Source organism: Salvelinus fontinalis, chromosome 9, assembly GCF_029448725.1.
Source record: "Salvelinus fontinalis isolate EN_2023a chromosome 9, ASM2944872v1, whole genome shotgun sequence".
Lineage (NCBI taxonomy): Eukaryota > Metazoa > Chordata > Actinopteri > Salmoniformes > Salmonidae > Salvelinus > Salvelinus fontinalis.
In genome coordinates, this window is record NC_074673.1 from 5,103,060 (window position 1) to 5,130,725 (window position 27,666).

The 27,666-nt window shown below is 47.4% G+C and overlaps 1 protein-coding gene across 9 annotated transcripts in view; it reads left to right on the plus strand.

The window, feature by feature from the left end:
- LOC129861938 (tight junction protein ZO-1-like) overlaps window positions 1–25,897 on the plus strand; it is a 215,094-nt gene extending 189,197 nt beyond the window's left edge. For 4 of the 9 annotated variants that reach the window (XM_055933150.1, XM_055933151.1, XM_055933156.1 and 1 more), the window contains 13 exons: window positions 2,610–2,820; window positions 4,231–4,331; window positions 5,296–5,478; window positions 5,651–5,833; window positions 7,143–7,403; window positions 9,146–10,246; window positions 12,211–12,302; window positions 16,777–16,986; window positions 17,602–17,738; window positions 18,560–19,049; window positions 22,714–22,931; window positions 23,195–23,338; window positions 24,246–25,897. In XM_055933150.1, the coding sequence (XP_055789125.1) occupies window positions 2,610–2,820; window positions 4,231–4,331; window positions 5,296–5,478; window positions 5,651–5,833; window positions 7,143–7,403; window positions 9,146–10,246; window positions 12,211–12,302; window positions 16,777–16,986; window positions 17,602–17,738; window positions 18,560–19,049; window positions 22,714–22,931; window positions 23,195–23,338; window positions 24,246–24,340 (3,426 nt within the window). In that variant the 3' untranslated portion in view covers window positions 24,341–25,897. The remainder of the gene's footprint in view (window positions 1–2,609; window positions 2,821–4,230; window positions 4,332–5,295; window positions 5,479–5,650; window positions 5,834–7,142; window positions 7,404–9,145; window positions 10,247–12,210; window positions 12,303–16,776; window positions 16,987–17,601; window positions 17,739–18,559; window positions 19,050–22,713; window positions 22,932–23,194; window positions 23,339–24,245) is intronic. The other 5 variants (XM_055933153.1, XM_055933159.1, XM_055933152.1 and 2 more) reach the window with 4 other exon arrangements.
- The last annotated feature ends 1,769 nt before the right edge of the window (window positions 25,898–27,666 follow it).

Consider the following 27,666-nt stretch of genomic DNA (forward strand, 5'->3'; position numbering starts at 1 on the left):
ACTGACTGTGTTGAGGCCCTCTGCTCCAGTAGGAGGAATACTGACTGTGTTGAGGCCCTCTGCTCCAGTAGGAGGAATACTGACTGTGTTGAGGCCCTCTGCTCCTGTAGGAGGAATACTGACTGTGTTGAGGCCCTCTGCTCCAGTAGGAGGAATACTGACTGTGTTGAGGCCCTCTGCTCCAGTAGGAGGAATACTGACTGTGTTGAGGCCCTCTGCTCCAGTAGGAGGAATACTGACTGTGTTGAGGCCCTCTGCTCCAGTAGGAGGAATACTGACTGTGTTGAGGCCCTCTGCTCCTGTAGGAGGAATACTGACTGTGTTGAGGCCCTCTGCTCCAGTAGGAGGAATACTGACTGTGTTGAGGCCCTCTGCTCCTGTAGGAGGAACACTGACTGTGTTGAGGCCCTCTGCTCCAGTAGGAGGAATACTGACTGTGTTGAGGCCCTCTGCTCCTGTAGGAGGAATACTGACTGTGTTGAGGCCCTCTGCTCCAGTAGGAGGAATACTGACTGTGTTGAGGCCCTCTGCTCCAGTAGGAGGAATACTGACTGTGTTGAGGCCCTCTGCTCCTGTAGGAGGAATACTGACTGTGTTGAGGCCCTCTGCTCCAGTAGGAGGAATACTGACTGTGTTGAGGCCCTCTGCTCCAGTAGGAGGAATACTGACTGTGTTGAGGCCCTCTGCTCCTGTAGGAGGAATACTGACTGTGTTGAGGCTCTCTGCTCCTGTAGGAGGAATACTGACTGTGTTGAGAACCTCTGCTCCAGTAGGAGGAATACTGACTGTGTTGAGGCCCTCTGCTCCAGTAGGAGGAATACTGACTGTGTTGAGGCCCTCTGCTCCTGTAGGAGGAATACTGACTGTGTTGAGGCCCTCTGCTCCAGTAGGAGGAATACTGACTGTGTTGAGGCCCTCTGCTCCAGTAGGAGGAATACTGACTGTGTTGAGGCCCTCTGCTCCAGTAGGAGGAATACTGACTGTGTTGAGGCCCTCTGCTCCTGTAGGAGGAACACTGACTGTGTTGAGGCCCTCTGCTCCTGTAGGAGGAACACTGACTGTGTTGAGGCCCTCTGCTCCAGTAGGAGGAATACTGACTGTGTTGAGGCCCTCTGCTCATGTAGGAGGAATACTGACTGTGTTGAGGCCCTCTGCTCCTGTAGGAGGAATACTGACTGTGTTGAGGCCCTCTGCTCCAGTAGGAGGAATACTGACTGTGTTGAGGCCCTCTGCTCCTGTAGGAGGAATACTGACTGTGTTGAGGCCCTCTGCTCCTGTAGGAGGAATACTGACTGTGTTGAGGCCCTCTGCTCCTGTAGGAGGAATACTGACTGTGTTGAGGCCCTCTGCTCCTGTAGGAGGAACACTGACTGTGTTGAGGCCCTCTGCTCCTGTAGGAGGAATACTGACTGTGTTGAGGCCCTCTGCTCCAGTAGGAGGAATACTGACTGTGTTGAGGCCCTCTGCTCCTGTAGGAGGAATACTGACTGTGTTGAGGCCCTCTGCTCCTGTAGGAGGAATACTGACTGTGTTGAGGCCCTCTGCTCCAGTAGGAGGAATACTGACTGTGTTGAGGCCCTCTGCTCCTGTAGGAGGAATACTGACTGTGTTGAGGCCCTCTGCTCCAGTAGGAGGAATACTGACTGTGTTGAGGCCCTCTGCTCCAGTAGGAGGAATACTGACTGTGTTGAGGCCCTCTGCTCCAGTAGGAGGAATACTGACTGTGTTGAGGCCCTCTGCTCCTGTAGGAGGAATACTGACTGTGTTGAGGCCCTCTGCTCCAGTAGGAGGAATACTGACTGTGTTGAGGCCCCCTGCTCCAGTAGGAGGAATACTGACTGTGTTGAGGCCCTCTGCTCCAGTAGGAGGAATACTGACTGTGTTGAGGCCCTCTGCTCATGTAGGAGGAACACTGACTGTGTTGAGGCCCTCTGCTCCTGTAGGAGGAACACTGACTGTGTTGAGGCCCTCTGCTCCAGTAGGAGGAATACTGACTGTGTTGAGGCCCTCTGCTCATGTAGGAGGAATACTGACTGTGTTGAGGCCCTCTGCTCCTGTAGGAGGAATACTGACTGTGTTGAGGCCCTCTGCTCCTGTAGGAGGAATACTGACTGTGTTGAGGCCCTCTGCTCCTGTAGGAGGAATACTGACTGTGTTGAGGCCCTCTGCTCCTGTAGGAGGAATACTGACTGTGTTGAGGCCCCCTGCTCCTGTAGGAGGAATACTGACTGTGTTGAGGCCCTCTGCTCCTGTAGGAGGAATACTGACTGTGTTGAGGCCCTCTGCTCCTGTAGGAGGAACACTGACTGTGTTGAGGCCCTCTGCTCCTGTAGGAGGAATACTGACTGTGTTGAGGCCCTCTGCTCCAGTAGGAGGAATACTGACTGTGTTGAGGCCCTCTGCTCCTGTAGGAGGAATACTGACTGTGTTGAGGCCCTCTGCTCCTGTAGGAGGAATACTGACTGTGTTGAGGCCCTCTGCTCCAGTAGGAGGAATACTGACTGTGTTGAGGCCCTCTGCTCCTGTAGGAGGAATACTGACTGTGTTGAGGCCCTCTGCTCCAGTAGGAGGAATAGATTATGTAAGTGATGTTTTTTTCTGGTATATAGGACAAACATGCAGTGCTGGACATCACCCCCAACGCAGTAGACCGTCTGAACTACGCCCAGTGGTACCCCATCGTAGTGTTCTTGAACCCAGACAACAAGCAGGGGGTCAAGAACATGAGAACCAGGCTCTGTTCCGAGTCCAGGAAGTCCGCCCGGAAACTCTACGAGAGAGCCCTGAAATTAAGGAAGAACAACCACCATCTCTTCACCAGTGAGTAGAGAGGGGGAAGATGGAAGGGAGAGATGGGAAGAGAGGAGGTGGGGGAGAGAGGGTGGGAGGTGAGTAGAGAGGGGGAAGATGGAAGAGAGGAGGTGGGGGAGAGAGGGTGGGAGGTGAGTAGAGAGGGGGAAGATGGAAGGGAGAGATGGGAAGAGAGGAGGTGGGGGAGAGACGGTGGGAGGTGAGTAGAGAGGGGGAAGATGGAAGGGAGAGATGGGAAGAGAGGAGGTGGGGGAGAGAGGGTGGGAGGTGAGTAGAGAGGGGGAAGATGGAAGGGAGAGATGGGAAGAGAGGAGGTGGGGGAGAGAGGGTGGGAGGTGAGTAGAGAGGGGGAAGATGGAAGGGAGAGATGGGAAGAGAGGAGGTGGGGGAGAGAGGGTGGGAGGTGAGTAGAGAGGGGGAAGATGGAAGGGAGAGATGGGAAGAGAGGAGGTGGGGGAGAGAGGGTGGGAGGTGAGTAGAGAGGGGGAAGATGGAAGGGAGAGATGGGAAGAGAGGAGGTGGGGGAGAGAGGGTGGGAGGTGAGTAGAGAGGGGGAAGATGGAAGGGAGAGATGGGAAGAGAGGAGGTGGGGGAGAGAGGGTGGGAGGTGAGTAGAGAGGGGGAAGATGGAAGGGAGAGATGGGAAGAGAGGAGGTGGGGGAGAGAGGGTGGGAGGTGAGTAGAGAGAGCCCTGAAACTAAGGAAGAACAACCATCCCCTTTTCACCAGTGAGTAAAAGGAGGGGCATTTGTTATGTTCCACTGGATATCTTAAGGTGAATGCACCAATTTGTAAGTCGCTCTGGATAAGAGCGTCTGCTAAATGACTTAAATGTAAATGTAATATAAATGTTATGTCACGTTTCTGACAATATTATGAGGTATAGTTCAAATGAAGTGCTTCCAAAACAACAAGGGTCCGAGAATGTATCCCTGAGGAACTCCACAAAATAACTTGGCCCTATTAGAAACCCGGCTGTTTGCATACACAACCATTTGTTTGCTTGGTTTAATTAAAGCAGCGTGTTAAGAAAAGTTAATTGATATCTTGTAGAGTCCCTCAGGGATCCATTCTTTGACCCTTGAGTTGAATTGTTAACATGCTATTATCATGCTAACTAGTAGCATCATGCTAACTAGTAGCATCATGCTAACTAGTAGCATCATGCTAATTAGTAGCATGTTAAAAGGGATAGTGGGATATTTTGGCTGCATTATGGCAACATGCTAGCTGTTCAGGTAGACTTCCAGTCATTGCACTTATGCTAGTTTGCATTGGCTCGCAAAAGTACCTTTTTGACTTCCGTTTAGATTGGACGAAGAGACATAAAAATGTGCTTCATTTGGCTTAATTGCCCAAATCTGGACACTATCCCTTTTAATAAATAAAAACGGTAACCCTTTTGTCCTCCTGTCTTAGCCACCATCAACATGAACAACATGAACGATGGCTGGTACGGAGCTCTGAAGGAGACTATCCAGCAGCAACAGAACCAGTTGGTCTGGGTGTCAGAGGGCAAGGTGAGAGAAACACTCAGATGTCCATTATAGTTTTACGGTAATAAAAAATCAATCGTATGAATATGATACTTTGCGACCACAGTGTGCAGGAGCTTCTTTCCTTTGTATAACATCGAAACATTTCCGACTCACCTGCTGAAGCAACCCTAAGAAAACTGTATATTTCTTCACATCTACTCCTGCTCCTCCTCCTGCTCCCCCTCCTTCTCCTGCTCCCCCTCCTTCTCCTGCTCCTCCCTTTCCTCCTGCTCCCCCTCCTTCTCCTGCTCCTCCCTTTCCTCCTGCTCCTCCTCCTGTTACTCCTCCTGCTCCTCCTCCTGCTCATCCATCTGCTCCTCCTGCTCCTCCTCCTGCTACTCCTCCTGCTCCTTCTCCTCCTGCTCCTTCTCCTGCTCCTCCTCCTGCTCATCCTGCTCCTCCACCTGCTCCTCCTCCCCTTCCTCCTGCTCCTTGTCCTGCTCCTCCTCCTGCTCCTCGTCCTGCTCCTCCTCCTGCTCCTTCTCCTGCTCCTTCTCCTGCTCCTCCTCCTGCTCATCCTGCTCCTCCACCTGCTCCTCCTCCCCTTCCTCCTGCTTTTCCCTCTGCTCCTCCTCCTCCACCTGATCCTCCCCCTCATCCTGCTCCTCCTCCTTCTCCCCCTCCTCCTCCTTCTCCCCCTCCTCCTCCTTCTCCCCCTCCTCCTGCTCCTCCTGCTCCTTCTCCCCCCTGCTCCTCCTCCTCCTCCTGCTCCTTTTCCCCCTGCTCCTCCTTCTCCCCCTGCTCCTCCTTCTCCCCCTGCTCCTCCTCCTCCTCCTGCCCCTTCTCCCCCTGCTCCTCCTTCTCCCCCTGCTCCTCCTCCTCCTCCTGCTCCTTCTCCCCCTGCTCCTCCTTCTCCCCCTGCTCCTCCTTCTCCCCCTGCTCCTCCTCCTCCTCCTGCTCCTTCTCCCCCTGCTCCTCCTTCTCCCCCTGCTCCTCCTCTCCCCAGGCGGACGGCGCGCCGGACGATGACCTGGACATCCACGATGACCGTCTGTCATACCTGTCAGCTCCGGGCAGTGAATACTCCATGTACAGCACGGATAGCCGCCACACCTCTGATTACGAGGACACGGACACAGAGGGCGGGGCCTACACCGACCAGGAATTAGACGAGACTCTCAACGACGAGGTGGGACGGATTATTATTTATTTTTTTTACATTTCATTTAATTCATGTTCGCTGTCGAAAATACTGAATTATGTATTAAGACAATACTTGCGGGGGAAAACATAACACCTTATACCTCATCCATGTTTTTAAGTCTCAGCTTGTAGTAACTCCAGTTTCTAAATCCCATTAGGTTGGGCTTCCCACAGAGCCAGCTATCACCCGCTCCTCAGAGCCGGTCAGAGAGGACCCGCCCGTTATCCAGGACCCCTCGTCTGGCGGTTACCCTGGATACCAGCACATTGCTGTGACTCCGCCCGACCCGGCCAACCGCATCGACCCATCCGGGTTCAAGTTGGCCGCCGCTCCTCATCAGGTAGGAGAGAGAGGGAGGAGGTTTAGCTGTAGGTGTCTCTCTAGGGGCAAAACGGGCTGAAACCATGTTATTACAACCTGCGATGTGTTCTGTTCTTCAGGCTGAAACAGGACATGTGTTCTGTTCTTCAGGCTGAAACAGGACATGTGTTCTGTTCTTCAGGCTGAAACAGGACATGTGTTCTGTTCTTCAGGCTGAAACAGGACATGTGTTCTGTTCTTCAGGCTGAAACAGGACATGTGTTCTGTCCTTCAGGCTGAAACAGGACATGTGTTCTGTCCTTCAGGCTGAAACAGGACATGTGTTCTGTTCTTCAGGCTGAAACCATGTTATTACAACCTGCGATGTGTTCTGTTCTTCAGGCTGAAACAGGACATGTGTTCTGTTCTTCAGGCTGAAACAGGACATGTGTTCTGTCCTTCAGGCTGAAACAGGACATGTGTTCTGTTCTTCAGGCTGAAACAGGACATGTGTTCTGTTCTTCAGGCTGAAACAGGACATGTGTTCTGTTCTTCAGGCTGAAACAGGACATGTGTTCTTCAGGCTGAAACAGGACATGTGTTCTGTTCTTCAGGCTGAAACAGGACATGTGTTCTGTTCTTCAGGCTGAAACAGGACATGTGTTCTGTTCTTCCGGCTGAAACAGGACATGTGTTCTGTTCTTCCGGCTGAAACAGGACATGTGTTCTGTTCTTCCGGCTGAAACAGGACATGTGTTCTGTTCTTCCGGCTGAAACAGGACATGTGTTCTGTTCTTCCGGCTGAAACAGGACATGTGTTCTGTTCTTCAGGCTGAAACAGGACATGTGTTCTGTTCTTCCGGCTGAAACAGGACATGTGTTCTGTCCTTCAGGCTGAAACAGGACATGTGTTCTTCAGGCTGAAACAGGACATGTGTTTGGTTCTTCAGGCTGAAACAGGACATGTGTTCTGTTCTTCCGGCTGAAACAGGACATGTGTTCTGTTCTTCCAGCTGAAACAGGACATGTGTTTGGTTCTTCAGGCTGAAACAGGACATGTGTTCTGTTCTTCAGGCTGAAACAGGACATGTGTTTGTTCCTCCATAGCTTTACAATATACATATGTATTTGTGTATACTATCTGTTTATAGCTAACCACATTCTTGCAAATACATTGTAAACGGGTTTCTGGATGGTGTAAAAATGATTCAAGGAGGAGGAACGTGGAGAGAGAGAGAAGGTTACTATGGAGATAGAGAGAGAGAAACTGCTGTAGTTTGTGGAGTGTTGCTGTGCTCTTTCTCTTGGCAGCCTGTTGCAATAAAATGTCTCTTACCGATACTTCACAGCAAGACGATGCTGCTCTGGCTAGTCCTTCCTCTCTGCTGCCTGCTGCGGTGGCTGTGGCGCCCCCTGTTGTTGAGGCTGAGTCACAGCAACCTGCACTGCAGGTAGAGGGTATGACCTCTGAACCCGAGGAGGAGGCTCCGGCTGCCGACTCACTCCTTAGCAGCCCCGCCCCTACTGAGCTAGCCCCGCCCCCAACACCACCATCACTCGAACCCCAACCCCTGTCTGACCTGCAGCTCGGCCCTGGTCCTGAACCCAAGGTATTCACCTACCTACCAACACCACCCCCAGCACCTACCTGCTGCCTCCTTAGAACAACTGGACCGGGCCTGGGCCAGTCACGCCCTTAACTGCCCCGTCCGGTTCTCCGCCCCATCTGCCCCTCCCCCCCCCAGCCTGCTGTCCTGTCTTCGTCTTCGCACACGCTTCTTTCTCCTCTGACTGGCTCTCTTGTCTGCATGCCCCGCCCACACTGTGTGACCACAGAATGATATTTTACAGCGTGTTTGAGGGGGAGGGGGGGGGGGGGGGTGTTTGGAGGAAGACGTTGGCTGCACAGAATCGCTCCTCTTCATCACGTGTATGGCTACGTTATCGGGAAGATGAAAAGCAAGGCGATTTGTAACGTGATTCTGTGCAGTCCGACTGCAACGTAATGTAGTCCGTCTCAAACACGCACCTTGTATGTGATTGGTCAGTGTGTGGTCAGTACACATGCACCAATCGCAGTCCACCCCGGGGGGGGGGGGGGGGGGTCTAGTCTGTGGGCACATCTGAAACCCAACCCCATTCCCTATTCAGTATAGTGTATAGGCCAAAGTTGTGCACTATATAGGGAACAGGGTGCCATTTTTGGACCGGTCTGACCGGGATAAGAAGAACCAGCGCCAACATTAACGGTTACAGTTGTCTCCTCTTCCTCTGCATGGCCTCTTAATGGTTCCCATCAGCTTCTTAACTTCTCTGACTGACTCTAGTTGAAGTTTAGTCAAATGTACTTGGTAGCTGTGCTGTAATAGAATGTAGTTGGTAGCTGTTGTAGTAGATTGTAGTTGCATAAGATGTCCAACTGAATGTAATGTTGCATGATAAACTATGCTAACCTGCAGACAGTGTTCTTGGTATTTAATAGTCTCTGGCCGCTCTATGGGGGGGGAACAAAACTTATTGAAGCATTACATAACTGTATATCTTCCGTTGTAGTATTGACTCCCGTGAGAAGGTTAATGTTACAAGCTTCCACCATAGGAAGTGACGTGTCTGTCGTTTACTAGATGTGCTGTCTACAGGCTACACATCACCCGTTTTGAAATGAAGTCTTTCAGAAATGTACAAAAAAAAATAAAAAATACAACATTATTGACACCATCGTCCAAAGAAACGTGACTAGGTCAACTGATTGGTGATGACGTCATGATGATTGGTGATGACGTCATGATGATTGGTGATGACGTCATGAGAATACGGAACTTTTCAGTCACTCCTGAAAGACTTCTAGTCAAATATGCATTCAGAACGGATTAGGAATAATTGATCAAATAATTGCTTGTGTACTTGCGCTTTGACTTGATGTTTGTTTAATTTATTGATATATTTTGATACAATTTAATTGTATGAATGACAATGTGTTGTTTCTTAATTTATATTTTAATTGATATCTTAGTTGATATCTTAATTGATCTCTTAATTGATCTGTGTTCTGTCCTTGAAGGTTTGAGCAGAACTTCTCAGAAACCTCCCCTTTAATCTGTCATTCAATCCCCTCTGATTTTGGGGGATTTTCTGTAGTTTCTGTAATTTTGTTAATTTAAATTGTTTTTAAAACATAGTTTTCCAATGAGGTTTACAAGTTTTCAACTTAATTTGCCATGTGTAATGATTGATACATTGGAAATCTTATTCACCCGAGCTCTGACCAAGTGCTTATGTTCAAACTATAGCCTGTAACTAGCTAGTCACTACTAGTATTAATGTCTCCATATTCAACCCCTCTCCCCTGCAGATGTACAAGAAGGATCTGTACAGTCTGGAGGAACCAGTGAGAGTGAACCACGGCGGCATGAAGTCGTCTCTGAGCTACACCCACCAGCCCTACCAGGACAAACAGCCACACCACCAGTACGACCACCCGCCTTACGGCTACTGTAGCGACGGGGGGGGCTACGCCGAACCAAAGCAACCTCACCAGGGGAACTTTGACCCTCACACTCCTCACCTGCACTACGACAACCGTGTGCCTCAACACTACGGCGACGGCCAGTGGCCCCCCTACGACCAGCAGACCTCTTCTCCCCAGCCCCCGGGGTACCAGCCTGGCCCGGGCCATCAGCAGACCTCTTCTCCCCAGCCCCCGGGGTACCAGCCTGGCCCGGGCCACCAGCAGACCTCTTCTCCCCAGCCCCCGGGGTACCAGCCTGGCCCGGGCCATCAGCAGACCTCTTCTCCCCAGCCCCCGGGGTACCAGCCTGGCCCGGGCCACCAGCAGACCTCTTCTCCCCAGCCCCCGGGGTACCAGCCTGGCCCGGGCCACCAGCAGGGTTACACCCCGAGGGGGACCACCCCCTACGAGGACGGCCCAGTCAGGGACTACAGCCCCCCCCAGCCCTGCTACGATGAGGCACCGGCGGGGATGCAGGGCTACGACGGCAGGCCTCGTCACGGTAAAACCCCTGGGCCTATGCGGTACGATGAACCGCCTCCCTCGGCTGACCGTTACGACGCTCGCTCCCCTTATGAGTCCGAGCCCCCTCACTGCTACCCAGTAAGCTCTCCCCGCTCCCCAGACCCCCCCAAGCAGTATTACGGAGACTCTGCTCCTGGCCTGAGACCCTCCTATAACCCAGGACCTCCCAACCGGGGCGGTGGCTACAACCGTGAACCTCTAATGACCTCTGACCCACCCATGCCCCCTCCCAAACCTGAACCCCTGGCCTCCCCAGGAGAGATGGGAGTAAACGCGGGGTCCAAGCCTCCGAGGCAGGAGGAAAGGGACGACCCGGCCATGAAGCCCCAATCGGTGCTCAACAGGGTCAAGATGTTTGAGAATAAAAGATCGTTGTCTGTTGACCGGGCCAAGGAGACTGACGACTCTACCGTGACGAGGGTAGGTGTACGACACGGCCAAACACCTAGACAGCATGCTTATAATGTATGTCTGGGGAAGGGCTGTTACAGTGACCTTATTACCTCCACACCGGCGGTCACTAGTCATGATGGTAGTCAAATTCCATGTGACCGTTTAGTCACGGTAATTAGGCTTCTCCAAGCTCTGATGTTGCTGCTGGTCATTAGTAGTCTACCAAACTTGCTAACTGCCTAGTACTCAGCACTCTATTGTCCCTCTAATCACTCTGATATCAATGTGAATGGGAATGGAAAATCTAATCAAACACTTCATGAGAGCCCATGAGCTCATGTTGCGCAACATTTCTATAGGCTATGCAATTGTGGCCTCTACTAAAAAGAGGAGGCTCCCATCAGCTTTCTATAGGCTAGGCCTACTATATTTATTTCTCAACTTTCCTAATATTAAGCACGTTGCTTATCTTTACAACAGGAGTATAGCCTACCTGGCTGGCAAGAAAACAGGAAAAGCACGTCCTCATATTTGAGTGCATAGAAGAAAAGAATTCCGCTGTCCTTATTTCGAGACAGGTGCATGATAATGGTCCATTCTAACTCCAAACAAATTTCACACATATATTATTTAGTATTTGTAAAGACAAGATTAAATCAAGCATAGTCTGATGGGTGACAATATTAGTCTTTCACTTGTGAATAATGCCCAGCTTGTGTGCAGTAAGGCAAGAAACTCATGTCTTTTGTTAGCGACTTTTTCAAATCATAGTCGCATACCTTATGTAGCCTATATTGGGCTTTATTAGGACTTTTTAAAAATGTAGATGTTCCAAAGGTCTGCATCAGTGGCTTGTAGTCTGTGTGTGGAAGCAAGGGGATGCTACATGTGTTTATGTTAATTAGCGATCAATTACCATGAGACCCAACAGTTATTTGCTTGGCAATGTCATGACCGCCACAGCCCTAGTCTGGGGTTCTCACATCAGCTGATATCTCAAAGTGCTGTACAGAAACCCAGCCTAAAACCCCAAACAGCAAGCAATGCAGGTATAGAAGCACGGATTCTTCTGGCAGAGCAACATGTGATTGGGGTAATGAACCACTGATGAATGTGATTGGATACCGGGATGACATGTGATTGGGGTAATGAACCACTGATGAATGTGATTGGATACCAAGATAACATGTGATTGGATACCAAGATAACATGTGATTGGGGTAATGAACCACTGATGAATGTGATTGGATACCAAGATAACATGTGATTGGGGTAATGAACCACTGATGAATGTGATTGGATACCAAGATAACATGTGATTGGATACCAAGATAACATGTGATTGGGGTAATGAACCACTGATGAATGTGATTGGATACCAAGATAACATGTGATTGGGGTAATGAACCACTGATGAATGTGATTGGATACCAAGAGAACATGTGATTGGGGTAATGAACCACTGATGAATGTGATTGGATACCAAGATAACATGTGATTGGATACCAAGATAACATGTGATTGGGGTAATGAACCACTGATGAATGTGATTGGATACCAAGATAACATGTGATTGGGGTAATGAACCACTGATGAATGTGATTGGATACCAAGAGAACATGTGATTGGGGTAATGAACCACTGATGAATGTGATTGGATACCAAGATAACATGTGATTAGGGTAATGAATGTGATTGGATAACGGGATGACATGTGAGGTAGTGTAGTTGATTCCCACTATATATTCAAGCTGCAAAGTCAAAATGGGCTATATTATACAAATGTATTAAAAACATTTAATTTAGGGTTTGGCATAATGTTAGCAGAGTGTTTAAGGTCAAGGTTTGGTTTCAAATCCTATTTTAAGAAGAGAAATTGTAAAGCAAGGCGGTGCTTCTTTGCAACTTGGCCAGATAGTGGCAACCTGTATAGATACAAGCAGAGTGGCAATGTCACTCTGGTTTAACTTCTGGTCTGTCTGGTGTTCCAGCCTGCAGACCTGCCCAAACCTGTGACTGCACCTGGGCCTGTCCCCAAAGCCAACTCCCTCAGCAACCTGGAGCAGGGGAAGGCTACTTACAGGTACACACACACACACACACCACACACACTGTACACACACACACCACCACACACCACACACACCGTACACACACCACACCGTACACACCACACACACCACACACCGTACACACACCGTACACACACACACACACACACCGTACACACACACCGTACACACACACACCACACACACACCGTACACATCCACCACACACACACCGTACACATCCACCACACACACACACACACACACACCGTACACACACCACACACACACAAACCACAGCACTCTACCCCGGTGCTACTAACGCCAAGGTCATGGGTTCAACTCCTGAAAGGACCCCATACTGTACTAGAAATTTAACATTGGATGTACAAAACATTAAGAACACCTTCCTAATATTGAGTTGCCACCACCTTTTGCCATCAATTCATCAGGGACATGGACTCTACAAGGTGTTGAAAGCGTTCCACAGGGATGCTGGCCCATGTTGACTCCACAGGGATGCTGGCCCATGTTGACTCCACAGGGATGCTGGTCCATGTTGACTCCACAGGGATGCTGGTCCATGTTGACTCCACAGGGATGCTGGTCCATGTTGACTCCACAGGGATGCTGGCCCATGTTGACTCCACAGGGATGCTGGCCCATGTTGACTCCACAGGGATGCTGGTCCATGTTGACTCCACAGGGATGCTGGTCCATGTTGACTCCACAGGGATGCTGGTCCATGTTGACTCCACAGGGATGCTGGCCCATGTTGACTCCACAGGGATGCTGGCCCATGTTGACTCCACAGGGATGCTGGTCCATGTTGACTCCACAGGGATGCTGGTCCATGTTGACTCCACAGGGACGCTGGTCCATGTTGACTCCACAGGGACGCTGGTCCATGTTGACTCCACAGGGACGCTGGTCCATGTTGACTCCACAGGGACGCTGGCCCATGTTGACTCCACAGGGATGCTGGCCCATGTTGACTCCACAGGGATGCTGCCCACGTTGACTCCACAGGGATGCTGGCCCATGTTGACTCCAATGCTTCCCACAGTTGTGTCAAGTTGGCTGGATGTCCTTTGGGTGGTGGACCATTCTGGATACACACGGGGGAAACTGATGAACGTGAAAAACCCAGCAGCGTTGCAGTTCTTGACACAAACCTGGTGCGCCTGGCATCTACTACCCATTCAAAGGCACTTAAATATTTTTTCCTTGCCCATACAATCCATGTCTCAAGGCTTAAAAATCCTTTAACCTTTGTCTCCTCCCCTTCATCTACACTGATTTTGAAGTGGATTTAACAAGTGACATCATAGCTTTTCACCTGGTCAGGTCTGGTGTTCATAGTGTTTTGTCCACTCAGTGTGTGTGCCCTCACTGTACTGTCCCGTTGGATCAAATCAATGTCACATACAGAGGGGTCTGACATTATTAACACAATCGTGACTGGATAAAATAAATAATTAATACAATAACGAGTCATTTTATAATAAGATAATAATAATTTGATGAAGTGAAAAGTTACAGGGTGAAAGATCATAGCACCAAGACATACCAACCTCTCCTAAATAATGAATACAATTGCTCAAGAGAGAAAGATATTTTAACAAGTCATTTTATAATAAGATAATAATAATTTGATGAAGTGAAAAGTTACAGGGTGAAAGATCATAGCACCAAGACATACCAACCTCTCCTAAATAATGAATACAATTGCTCAAGAGAGAAAGATATTTTAACAAGTCATTTTATAATAGGAAAATAATAATTTGATGAGTGAAAGATCATAGCACCAAGACATACCAACCTCTCCTGTTATTGTTTACGGTGAGAGGTTAGCATGTATTGTGGTTATGATCATCACATTTGACGATTCATTCAGGATTATCCGTAATCATGGTTGTATCTACATTAACATATTATTTTCCTTATTTACCAATAAAAGTGACACGATACATTATTTTACCATTTAATTTCTACAAAATAATCTGAAACACAACCAAAAAACGAACTGCATCAGTTTGTAGAGTCCGTAAGCGTGACGTAATCATTGAGTGCTGTGAATATGGGACCAAATACTAAACTATTGACTACTTTATTTATAAGAATCTTTAAGGGATTTCAATAATGACCTTTTTTGAGAGAAAAAAGTATTACGTGTTGTACAAAATGTATTGGTATAAAAGAATATAAAACAAAAAATAGCATACAATATAGCTCAGTATTTACTGCTCATCTTTATCAAGGTTGTCAATTTTGGAGCCCTGTGTGTGTGTGTGTGTGTGTGTGTGTGTGTGTGTGTGTGTGTGTGTGTGATATTTATATAAATAAATAAAAATAGGTGGTTAAAAGGATGATGGTGAGATTTGTCCTTTCAGAGGAAGGAATTCAACCTGGTTAATTTATCAGAGTCGACCCCAGAGCTCCACCTAGTGGACATGTTACACAGTGCAACTGCCAGTATACAGCGGGTAAAACAAACCGATTCAGATGTCATGTGAACACTATCCAGTGTCTATGTCACTCAACTTCATTTCAAGGGGATTTATTGGCATGGGAAACATATGTTTACAAGTGAAACAGATCATTGTGAAGCAGAATACAAGAGAAAACATAAGAATGTCTATATAGAAACATGTTGTTTTCTTTTGAAACTTAACAAGAGGTGTTGAAAACACCATTTACATGCCATAACAAGGTTCGGCACTTTTTTGCAGAGGAAAGGTACAAAAAAATTGCTTGCTTTTTAAAAACAATCTCCCAAACAGGATGTTTTGCATCTTTTTGCTACCATGTCAGTTTGCAGATACTTTGGAGGCTATGGTGGCAGAGCTTAGAGTAACAGAACGACTGGTGAAAAGCAGAGAGAGAAAAGAAACAGAGCCAGGAAAAGTGAATGTCTATGGTTTCCTTCTTTCTGCCTCCAAACCCTGGATGTCACAGAATAGGGGGGGGAATAATAAGTGCATATGAGGGAGGGAGGGTGGTTTCTGCTGAGAACACCTGCACTTCCTCAGTGATGTAGAGGTTGGGCACGTGTAGGAGCGAGAGAGATATTGCAGTTTGTGTCAGCCATCTGTACAGTAGTAGACTAGAGATCAGGGGTGGTGCTGGTAAAAAGGCAAATATACATTTTTCAAACAGTTTTTCTACCGATTCCCTACCTGAAATGACACCATGTCAACTAAAGTGAAAAACAAACAGTACATTTTACACACAGAATAAAGACATTTCAATTGTCATTATGTCTATATACAGTGTTGTAACGATGTGCAAATAGTTAAAATACAAAAGGGAAAATAAATAAACATAAATATGGGTTGTATTTACAATGGTGTTTGTTCTTCACTGGTTTCCCTTTTCTTGTGGCAACAGGTCACAAATCTTGCTGCTGTGATGGCACACTGTGGAATTTCTCCCAGTAGATATAGGAGTTTATCAAAATTGAATTTGTTTTCTAATTCTTTGTGGGTCTGTGTAATCTGAGGTAAATATGTGTCTCTAATATGGTCATACATTGGGCAGGAGGTTAGGAAGTGCAGCTCAGTTTCCACCTCATTTTGTGGGCAGTGTGCACATAGCCTGTCTTCTCTTGAGAGCCAGGTCTGCCTACGGCGGCCTTTCTCAATAGCAAGGCTATGCTCACTGAGTCTGTACATAGTCAAAGCTTTCCTTAAGTTTGGGTCAGTCACAGTGGTCAGGTATTCTGCCACTATGTACTCTCTGTTTAGGGCCAAAAACATTCTAGTTTGCTCAGTTTATTTGTAAATTCTTTCCAATGTGTCAAGTAATTATCTTTTTGTTTTCTCATGATTTGCTTGGGTCTAATTGTGTTGGTGTCCTGGGGCTCTGTGGGGTGTGTTTGTGTTTGTGAACAGAGCCCCAGGACCAGTTTGCTTAGGGGACTCTTCTCCAGGTTCATCTCTCTGTAGGTGATGGATTTGATATGGAAGGTTTGGGAATTGCTTCCTTTTAGATGGTTGTAGAATTTAACGTCTCTTTTCTTGATTTGGATAATTAGTGGGTATCGGCCTAATTCTGCTCTGCATGCATTATTTGGTGTTTTACGTTGTACACGGAGGATATTTTGGGAGATTTCTGCATGCAGAGTCTCAATTTGGTGTTTGTCCCATTTTGTGAAGTCTTGGTTGGTGAGCAGACCCCTACCTCTCCCTCCCTCCCTCTCTCTGATCGGTGCTACTAGTTCTGAATGTCTGACCGTCTGTTCCTCTGTTATCAATGTCTGTCCTTCGCTCTACTTTCTCCTGTGTGGCTCTCTGACTGGCCGTTCTGTCTCTCACTCTACTTTGTGGAAATGATTCGTAAGTGTATAAAAGTTTTGGGTCAATTCCATTTTAATTCCAGTGAAATCAGGAAGTACACTGACATTCTAATTACAATTCTCTTCAATTTGGAACATGTTGGAATGTGGGTTTACTTTCTGAATTGAACTGGAATTGATCACAACCCTGATGTGTATCTCCCCCTCAGAGCCCCGGAGCCCCAGAAGCCCCCTGGGTCTAAACCCCTGTATGACGTGGTCCACTCCTCCAACCACTACGATGCTGACGAGGATGAGGAGTACTACAGGAAACAGCTGTCCTACTTTGACCGACGCAGCTTCGACAGCAAGGCCATGAACCCCAGCCCTGGCGTCAACCGCTTCCCACCACAGACCCAGCTGGCTTACCCTTACAACAGGTAAACTACACTACCCATAACTCCTAGAACCATTTCCTTTACAGCAGACCCAGATGGCTTACCCTTACAACAGGTAAACTATATTACCCATGTCCCCTACAAACAGGTCAACTACACTACCCATAACTCCTAGAACCATTTCCTTTACAGCAGACCCAGCTGGTTTGCCCCCACAACCCTACCCAAATCAACAGCTAGCCCCAAGGCACGTGTACTCTAGATCTGAGAGGATAAGTACAATCACTATGGTCACTGCCCGGAGGCCAGGCTGACTGCCCGGAGGCCAGGCTGACTGCCCGGAGGCCAGGCTGACTGCCCGGAGGCCAGGCTGACTGCCCGGAGGCCAGGCTGACTGCCCGGAGGCCAGGCTGACTGCCCGGAGGCCAGGCTGACTGCCCGGAGGCCAGGCTGACTGCCCGGAGGCCAGGCTGACTGCCCGGAGGCCAGGCTGACCGCGTTTGAGGGGATCAAGTCCTGAGGCAGAACTGCTCATCTTGATCACATGAGTTGTTGGGGCTTCAAAGTGCCAGTGATTTGTAGATGAAATGATTCTGCCCAATTCGACTGTGACGTAGTTGATCTTTGAACACACCCTCTGTTGTGTCTATGCTTTAGGGCGGAGTCTGTGGAGAAGGTGAGTCCGGTAGAGAAGAGGTACGAGCCCCTCCCCCAGATCAGCCCTGTGTCTCAGTACGGACCACCCAGCCCTGCTGTACCACCCAACAGCCTGCCCAAACTCATCACCAACGACGGTAAGAATAGATGTCTCGGGGGATCTCTACCTTTTTAACGTAACACTAAGTGTTATCTAATATTGGTGGAGCCACCTCCATCAAAGACAGTGTTACGTTTGTTAAAGAGCACTGTGGTAGCTAAAAGTACTTAGAATTAAATTGACATCTTCTTTAAGTGTAATAGTTTAGTTGACCTCTGGCTGTATGTAGGTACTCACATCCCTAGTAGACATCTGGCTGTATGTAGGTACTCACGTCCCTAGTTGACGTCTGACTGGCTGTATGTAGGTACTCACATCCCTAGTTGATCTCTGGCTGTATGTAGGTACTCACATCCCTAGTTGACCTCTGGCTGTATGTAGGTGCTCACATCCCTAGTTGACATCTGGCTGGCTGTATGTAGGTACTCACATCCCTAGTAGACATCTGGCTGGCTGTATGTAGGTACTCACATCCCTAGTTGACCTCTGGCTGGCTGTATGTAGGTACTCACGTCCCTAGTTGACATCTGGCTGGCTGTATGTAGGTACTCACATCCCTAGTAGACATCTGGCTGGCTGTACGTAGGTACTCACATCCCTAGTTGACATCTGGCTGGCTGTATGTAGGTACTCACATCCCTAGTTGACATCTGCCTGGCTGTATGTAGGTACTCACATCCCTAGTAGACATCTGGCTGGCTGTACGTAGGTACTCACATCCCTAGTTGACCTCTGGCTGGCTGTACGTAGGTACTCACTTCCCTAGTTGACCTCTGGCTGGCTGTACGTAGGTACTCACATCCCTAGTTGACCTCTGGCTGTATGTAGGTACTCACGTCTCTTTCCCTCTCTCTCCAGTGAACTCTCACCCCGACCAGCTCCTCAGCTCCTCTCCAAAACTTGACCTCTCTGGTCTCCGCCCCCCTGTCCTCCAGGACCCCCCTTCCCAGCCCTACCTGGCCCAGAGGTCCCCAGTGGGGGTCAACGGCACTGACGCACCCCCCAAAACCCCTGGAACCACCCCCACCCCACAAAGCTACAACCGATACGTCCCTAAGCCGTACACCTCCTCGGCCCGACCCTTTGAGAGGAAGTTTGAAAGCCCCAAGTTCAACCACAACCTCCTCCCCAACGACAGTGGGAAGACAGACCTCCTGATCAGTAGCAGCAACTCCAAACCCAGTGTGGTCAACAACAACAGCAGAACCAAGCCTCCGCTGTCTCCTCAGCCCCTGGACCACGACAGTGGACTGGATACGTTCACACGCACCATGGACAACAGGGGGCCCAAGTACCAGCAGCACAACAACTTAGTCAACAATGCTGTGTCCAAGGCCATACCTGTCAGGTAAGGATATACAGTTGAAATGAAATCAAGGGGGTTGTGTAACATTGAACAGGACTCAAACTCTGGTCCGGCAGCTGTTAAACCAAGAGATCCGAACATCTTGACAAAATGGCTAGATGTTTGTTTGGCAGGTTGTTTCAGTAGGGTAATTTATCTGATACTTCTATCCAGACTTTACTGCCATGCTCACACCTCCCAAGCTTCCATCAAGGATACATCCCAAGTAGCTGACAGAGGTTTTAGTACTCAGCACCTCACCCCCTAAAACTCCACTTTGATTTCAGACAGCCTACACAATTTAGGTCTGGATCCCAATGTATTGCTTCAGTTTTCCCCTAAGTGCAGAGATAGCTTATTATCTCCAAGCCATTTGCTTATGTCATAGTAAGCTCTGTGCTAAGTATGCTCTCCAACATAGTTTTACTTTTGTGAGACACCAGAAGTGTAGAGTCATCCGCATGAAGAAAAAGACGGCAAGAACAAGCATCTTTCATATCGTTCATATACAATAAAAACAGCAGAGGCCCAAGCACGCTTCCCTGCGGAACGCCACAACTCATTGGTTTTGCCTGAGACAGTGAACCATTAACCTCTACTACTTGCTCCCTTCCTGATAAATAGGACTTTACCCAGCCTAGAGGGATGCTTAATCCCAGTGCCTCCAGTTTGGAGATTAGGAGACTGTGGTTAACTGTATCACAGGCCTTCTGTAGGTCAAGCAGTACCATTCCACACAGATTTCCCTCATCAATATTTACATTTACATTTTTACATTTTTAGTCATTTAGCAGACGCTCTTATCCAGAGCGACTTACAGTAGAGTGCATACATTTTATTACATTTTTACATTTCATTACATTTTACATACTGAGACAAGGATATCCCTACCGGCCAAACCCTCCCTAACCCGGATATATCTTTCCTGATGAAGTCAGTCAAGTAAAGTAGACATGAATCAGTGGAGTATGTTTTTCTAAAACCCGACTGAAAGTCATACATTAGACCCTGTTTGTTAACATATTCATACATTTGCTCATGTACAACTCTCTCCAGGATCGTTGATGTTACACAGAGGATAGATACAGGCCTATAATTCCCAGGGTCAGACTTTATCCCCTTCTTATACAGAGGATAGATACAGGCCTATAATTCCCAGGGTCAGACTTTATCCCCTTCTTATACAGAGGATAGATACAGGCCTATAATTCCCAGGGTCAGACTTTATCCCCTTCTTATACAGAGGATAGATACAGGCCTATAATTCCCAGGGTCAGACTTTATCCCCTTCTTATACAGAGGATAGATACAGGCCTGTAATTCCCAGGGTCAGACTTTATCCCCTTCTTATACAGAGGTATAACTTTAACTTGTTTCATGTCCCTGGGAAAGGTGCCTTGTTCAAGAGAGAGATTAACGATATGGGTAATACAAGGGCCAATTTTGCTCAGCAGAATCAATAAGAAACCTGGCAGGAATCTGCCTGCATTCTGACTATTTTGGCTGTTGCTACCTTTGCAAAAGTGTTTGGCTGAACCCCTAACTCTACATAAAACTTCTTGACTTGGTTGCTTCCATACAAACCAGAACTGGTGGGCATCTTGCTAACCAGCTTGCTGGCAACAGAAGTTAAAAAAAAAAAACAGCTGAATTCATTGGCAACCTCTGCCTTTTCATATACCATCTCCCCTTTGATGTTCAGTCCAATAATGTTTAGTTTGTTTTTGGTAGTACTACTACAGCCTAGTTCCTTAAATGATTTCCAAAGCTTTTTAGGGTCATTTTTGTTTTCAATTATTTTCTCAGCAAAGTAACCCCTCTTAGCTTCATCCATCCTGCTCTGTGCTTCATTTCTGTGATGTTTATATAGGACAAAATCATGCTGCTCTTGAGAGTTCTTACATTTCTTAAAGGCCTTATTCCTTGCTTGGATAGATTCTAGAATCTCCTGATGAAACGAAGGGCTAGATCTCTGCTTTACCCTGACCCGTCTAATGGGAGCCATCACATTCACCACACCAAGGAATCTACATTTAAAGGCTTCCCAGGCACTGTCTACCCCTACACTATATTTAGCACAGGTGACCAGCCTTCCTCATACAGGCAAACGGCCATAATTACAGACTCGTGAACTGATCCTGTATGGCTACGTTGGTAGAGCATGGCTCGGTGCAAAGCCGAGGATCGTGGGTTTGATTCCCGCTGGGGTCACAGTCGCTCCGGATAAAAGCATCTGCATAAATAGCATATTAAAGCACAGTTCTCAGTATGACCTCGTAGTGACCTCTATGGCTGCATATATCCTCCTCTGCTGATGTTGTAGAAGTCATTTTCTCTAGCTCTGCCTCACACCTAAACAATACGTACTGTATCAACACTCATTACCTGTCTTGAACAATGTCACACACAAGCAATGAACTAATTATACATCTGAGAATGCGTGTTTATGACCGTGTAGCTTGGCTTCGTTATGTAGCCTGCTGTTGTGTATAACTCACTATTTCTGCCTCACCCCCCGCTCCCCTCCCTCTCGTCTCACCCCCCCCCCACTCCCCTCCCTCTCTTGTCTCCCGCTCCCCTCCCTCTCGTCTCACCCCCCCCGCTCCCCTCCCTCTCGTCTCACCCCCCCCCCACTCCCCTCCCTCTCTTGTCTCCCGCTCCCCTCCCTCTCGTCTCACCCCCCCGCTCCCCTCCCTCTCGTCTCACCCCCCCCCGCTCCCCTCCCTCTCGTATCACCCCACCCGCTCCCCTCCCTCTCGTCTCACCCCACCCGCTCCCCTCCCTCTCGTCTCACCCCACCTGCTCCCCTCCCTCTCGTCTCACCCCACCCGCTCCCCTCCCTCTCGTCTCACCCCCCCTCCCCTCCCTCTCGTCTCACCCACCCCGCTCCCCTCCCTCTCGTCTCACCCCCCCCCCCCCTCCCTCTCGTCTCACCCCCCCCGCTCCCCTCCCTCTCGTCTCACCCCCCCCTCGTATTACCCCACCCGCTCCCCTCCCTCTCGTATCACCCCACCCGCTCCCCTCCCTCTCGTATCACCCCACCCGCTCCCCTCCCTCTCGTCTCACCACCCCTTCCATCTCCCCTCCCTCTCGTCTCACCCCTCCACGTCCCCTCCCTCTCGTCTCACCCCCCCACTCCCCTCCCTCTCGTCTCACCCCCCCACTCCCCTCCCTTCCACCTTTCCTCCCTCTCGTCTCACCCCTCCACGTCCCCTCCCTCTCGTCTCACCCCCGCTCCCCTCCATTCCACCTCTCGTCTCACCACTTCGCTCCCCTCTCCCCCCTCTAGCTCTCCTCCTTGTCCTCCCCCTCTAGTCAAGTGTGGGGTGCGCCCACTAGGGTGGAGCGCCCGGGGTCGGCCGGCAAAAATGTCTCTGCCACCCCGTGACAAAATGTGTAGAATTGCAGGAAATAAGCTTTAAACCTGCAAAATGTTCTCTCCACCAACAAGAGGGGTGTGAACAGTTAGTGTCATGAACAGTGCTTGTACCCATAGATGTGGCGGGCAGGGGATTCCCCAATGCTGGAAGCGGGGCCTGAGTGAGAAAGTTTGGGAACCTCTAGTCTATACCGGATGGTCTAGTAACTAACAGTCACTAACTCTCCCTCCTCTCTAGCCCCAATGGTCTATACAGGGGATGGTCTACTAACTCTCCCTCCTCTCTAGCCCCAGTGCTCTGGAGGATGACGAGGAGGACGAAGGACACACGGTGGTGGCCACGGCCCGGGGGGTCTTCAACTGTAACGGCGGGGTGCTGAGCTCCATCGAGACGGGAGTCAGTATCATCATCCCCCAGGGAGCCATCCCAGACAGCATAGAACAGGAGATCTATTTCAAGGTCTGTCGAGACAACAGCATCCTGCCCCCCCTGGACAAGGAGAAAGGTATTTCTAATGCTTACCTTTTTTGTTTTATATGACTGTCATGTTTTCTTAGTCATTATGCCCAGTTGGATAGTATATCTTACTTTTGTTTCTCTAGTTGTAGTGCTGCCAACTGAGAACCCTGGGAGATAAGAGGTTCCATCTCCTGGTCCACCTCTTAACTTCCATCCCTTTCAACTGTCTCCGCCCCTTTTTGTCAAGATTTTAAAATATTCAGAGCAGAATATAAATATGTCAGTCTTGTCTCTGTCTGTTCCATCCAGGAGAGACCCTGTTGAGCCCTCTGGTGATGTGTGGGCCTCACGGTCTTAAGTTCCTGAAGCCGGTGGAGCTGCGTCTACCTCACTGTGCGTCTATGACCCCCGATGGTTGGTCTTTTGCTCTAAAATCCTCCGACTCCTCGTCGGGTACGCTGTCTTCTATCTCTGTCCTTTTGGGGGGGGGGGGGGTTGGGTCAGGGTTTCGGGTGGCTTGTGTGATTGGTTGGAGGTTGGGTCAGGGCTTCGGGTGGCTTGTGTGATTGGTTGGCGGTTGGGTCGGGGCCTCGTGTGATTGAGGAGGGGTCACCATAGAGTTGGATAGACGGTACACTTGATAGGGTGTCACTAGAGCAGGGTTGGGGTCAGTTCCAGTCAAGTAAATGGAAATTCCAAGTCAATAAATATATATTTTTAAATGAATTGATTTCTCAATACACAGAATGAAGAGCTCTTAAATTCAAAATATGTTTACATAAATCACTTCCTGACTTGTATGAATTGAAATGGAATTGGAATTGACCCCTGCCAAGGAGAGACCTGGCTAGTTCATCATCATTAATCTTTTAAAATAATATCATCTACTTGTTCCAATGTTCTAGTCATTCCATTTGTTTGTCACATTGCATTTTCTTCATGGGGTTTTGTAACAGTCAGTATTCACCTTCTTCGTTATTTCTGACAGTAGTTACAATGTGAGGAATTATGAAATTGTTTTTTTTTTTTTGTTGCACCAAACATATTGCTAATCCATTTTAAGGCTTTAAATTGCGTCAGAAGCTGAATATGTACACAGTGCTACAGTTGAGAAAAATGTTTGAAGTAGTTCTGAAGTATTAAGCTATCCATGGTTTATGTACAGCATCTAAACAACATACTGTGACTGATGATTTTGTGTAAATTCTCATCAGCATATGCTGTTATTTCCGGCCTGTTACGACACTCTTAACATAACACTGGTCCTTCAAAACCAATTTAAAGAACCACACACACTAAGAAAGACAACTGACTAACCCGACCGACCCGATGACCGTTCTTGTTTCTCTAAATCCTCCAGGTGACCCCAAGACATGGCAGAACAAGTCTCTTCCAGGAGACCCCAACTACCTGGCGGGAGCCAACTGTGTGTCTGTGCTCATTGACCACTTCTGAACATAGAGGGAGACAGCTGGCCTGTTACTGAATGTGTTAGATCAGGGGGACAGCCACAGACTTAAACGTTACCCCACTCTCCTGCTGCTGTGACCCCTTTGCCCTGTTGTCTCCCTCCCAGGCAGCAGGAGGCAGCACTGCTGGACTTGATGAAGTACGAACTTGATTCTTGAATATATTCTTATGTTCTTGAACTTGATTTATTGAACATTAAGTTGTTTATGGTGACCGACCCTGAAAAAGGAGGAGGAGTCCCAGTGAAGTGGGAGGAGTCTCAACACAGCATCCTATCCCAGTGCTGTGCTCTCTTTTTCCCGCCCACCCTTTTTTTCTTTTGGTGCTTTAACTAAAGGCTTGCAAAAAATCTAAAACTGTTAAAAACGAAAATATATAATAAAAATGGAACTGTTGTTGGAATGCATGACCAGTGCCACAGACTGACTGAATAATAAATCTAATTAAGATTTTTTTTCAAATTTTTTAGCAAGTTGCAAGACAGAGGAACATTACAAAAAAATCAAGACGAGGATAATTTTTTTAATTAATTGAATATTGCAATGGAAATTTTACAACTTACTGTATGCACTCACAAACAGAAAAGTTGGTATATGCAAAAGCTTTTTTGTTTGTGAGGTCGATTGTGGTCATACGTTTTGCTCTTAAAGGATAAACTGAGGACTTTGGAAATGCAGCTGAGCCTGACTCAAGGGTTATGAAGGAACCTTGATACTGTAGGCATATCGTTTATGAAGATAATATTTCAAAACACAATACCTTTTTGAAGGTAATACTGAAGACTGAAGGTAATGTATTGGCATTGGGATGTCCCCGTTTGATTGGTCTATTGGCATTGGGATGTCCCCGTTTGATTGGTCTATTGGCATTGGGATGTCCCCGTTTGATTGGTCTATTGGCATTGGGATGTCCCCGTTTGATTGGTCTATTGGCATTGGGATGTCCCCGTTTGATTGGTCTATTGGCATTGGGATGTCCCCGTTTGATTGGTCTATTGGCATTGGGATGTCCCCGTTTGATTGGTCTGTCCCCGTTCAGAAGAACCACTGAATGTTTTAGATAAATAAAAATGTCACTGACTTGATTTGACAAACTCTTGCAGCTGTCTAGAGATCTATGCATGTGCTTCGACTCAGGTCCGGAAGCCTGCTACTACTAAGTTCAAACACATAAAAAAAGTCCCATCTTACACTGCAAGCAGTGATGCCTTATCTGCATATTAACTAAAAAACATCAGATCTTTTACGTTTTAGTGATTACATTTTTTTTTTTTTTTAATTGGAACAAAAGAAATGAAATTTCACTGCATTTTCAACCCATTATATCAGTGAACTTGGATTAACAATCGTATGAGGTTGATGAAGAGGTCATGTTTTATGTTCCTGCATATTGAACTTTCAGAGGAAATCCTACAAAACGTAAAAACACTAGGAACGTTTAAATTGTGTCTGTATATAATGCTAGCATATGGCCTTGTTTCGCTTTAAATTTAACTTTTGTACATCTTTGTCATTTTGTATAAAAGAGGTAAAAAAAGAAAAGGAGTGATTTATGTTTGTATTCTGGTTTACCCTGAGCCTTGGAACCTAAGCAGTAATAAAAGACAACTTTTATACCAACATACACACACACACCGCTAGTATTTAAAGGCATTTTTAACAATCAAATAACTTTTTATTCTTATTTACAAAAATAGAAAAAAAGTGCTCGGTTTAAATACATTTTAAAAGCTCTGTATTTGAGGGGAGCTGCTTTAAGGAGCGGTCCATCTCTATTTGTGATACTGGAAGCTCAGTTCTGTTGAAATGTATTTTTGTACTAATAAGACGATTTACTACGGCACATCCGTACCGTTTTCGTTTGATATGACTATCACTGTTTCCATCTGACACTACTTTATTTTTTCCGGTGTGGCTGCAATTTAGTTTTATTTATGTTTAATGCCCCCCCCCCCCCCCCCCTCCCTCCCTCCCCCCTTTGCAACACATTTCTAAGTATACCACTGTATTAATAAAGTAATTTTTAAAGTAGTGCTTGGTTTGAGACTTCAATCGTGATAAGATAATACATTATTGAGTATTATTGAGGGGAGTTTGATTTAAGCTGAACCGCGGTGCACCGGGCTATGACGTGAAAGGGGAAAAGCGGTGAGGGAGGAGCGCTCTTTTTCAAATGGAACATTAATCTGCGCTGCTCGCTCATGTTGTCAACAAGGCAGCATGATGCATCGTCCAGAAATATACATATATTTTCCATTAAATACAAAGTTTTAGAACACCTACTCATTCAATGTTTTTTCTTCTTTAAAAAAAAAAAACTATTTTCTACATTGTAGAATAATAGTGAAGACATCAAAATGAAATAACACATGGAATCATGTAACTAAAAAAAGTGTAAAACAAAATCAGTCTTTTATATTTGAGATTCTTTTAAGTGGCCACCCTTTGCCTTGATGACAGCTTTGCATTCTCTCAACCAGTTTCACCTGGAATGCTTTTCCAACAGTCTTGATGGAGTTCCTACATATGCTGAGCACTTGTTGGCTGCTTTTCCTTCACTCTGTGGTCCGACTAATCCCAAATCGTCTCAATTTGGTTGAGGTCGGGGGATTGTGGAGGCCAGGTCATCTGATGCAGCACTCCATCACTCTCCTTCTTGGTAAAATTGCCCTTACACAGCCTGGGAGGTGTGTTGGGTCATTGTCCTGTTGAAAAACAAATTATAGTCCCACTAAGCGCAAACCACATGGGATGGTGTATCGCTGCAGAATGCTGTGGTAGCCATGCTGGTTGAGTGTGCCTTGAATTCTAAATAAATCACAGTGTCACCAGCAAAGCACCCCCACACCATAACAGCTCCTCCTCTATGCGGAGATCATCCGTTCACCCACACCGCGTCTCACAAAGACACGGCGGTTGGAACCATAAATCTCCAATTTGGACTCCAGACCAAAAGGACAAAATGTCCACCGGTCTAATGTCCATTGCTTATGCTTCTTGGCCCAAACAAGTCTCTTTTTCTTATTGGTGTCCTTTAGTGGGTGTTTCTTTGTAGCAATTCAATCATGAAGGCCCGATTCACACACTCCTGAAAAGTTAATATTGAGATGCGTCTGCTACTTGAACTCTGAAGTATTTATTTGGGCTGCAATCTGAGGTGCAGTTAACTCTAATAAACGTATCCTCTGCAGCAGAGGTAACTGAGTCTTCCTTTCATGTGGCGGTCCTCATGAGAGCCAGTAACATCATAGTGCTTAATGGTTTTTGCGACTGTACGACTTGCGACTTGAAGAAACTTTCAAAGTTCTTGAA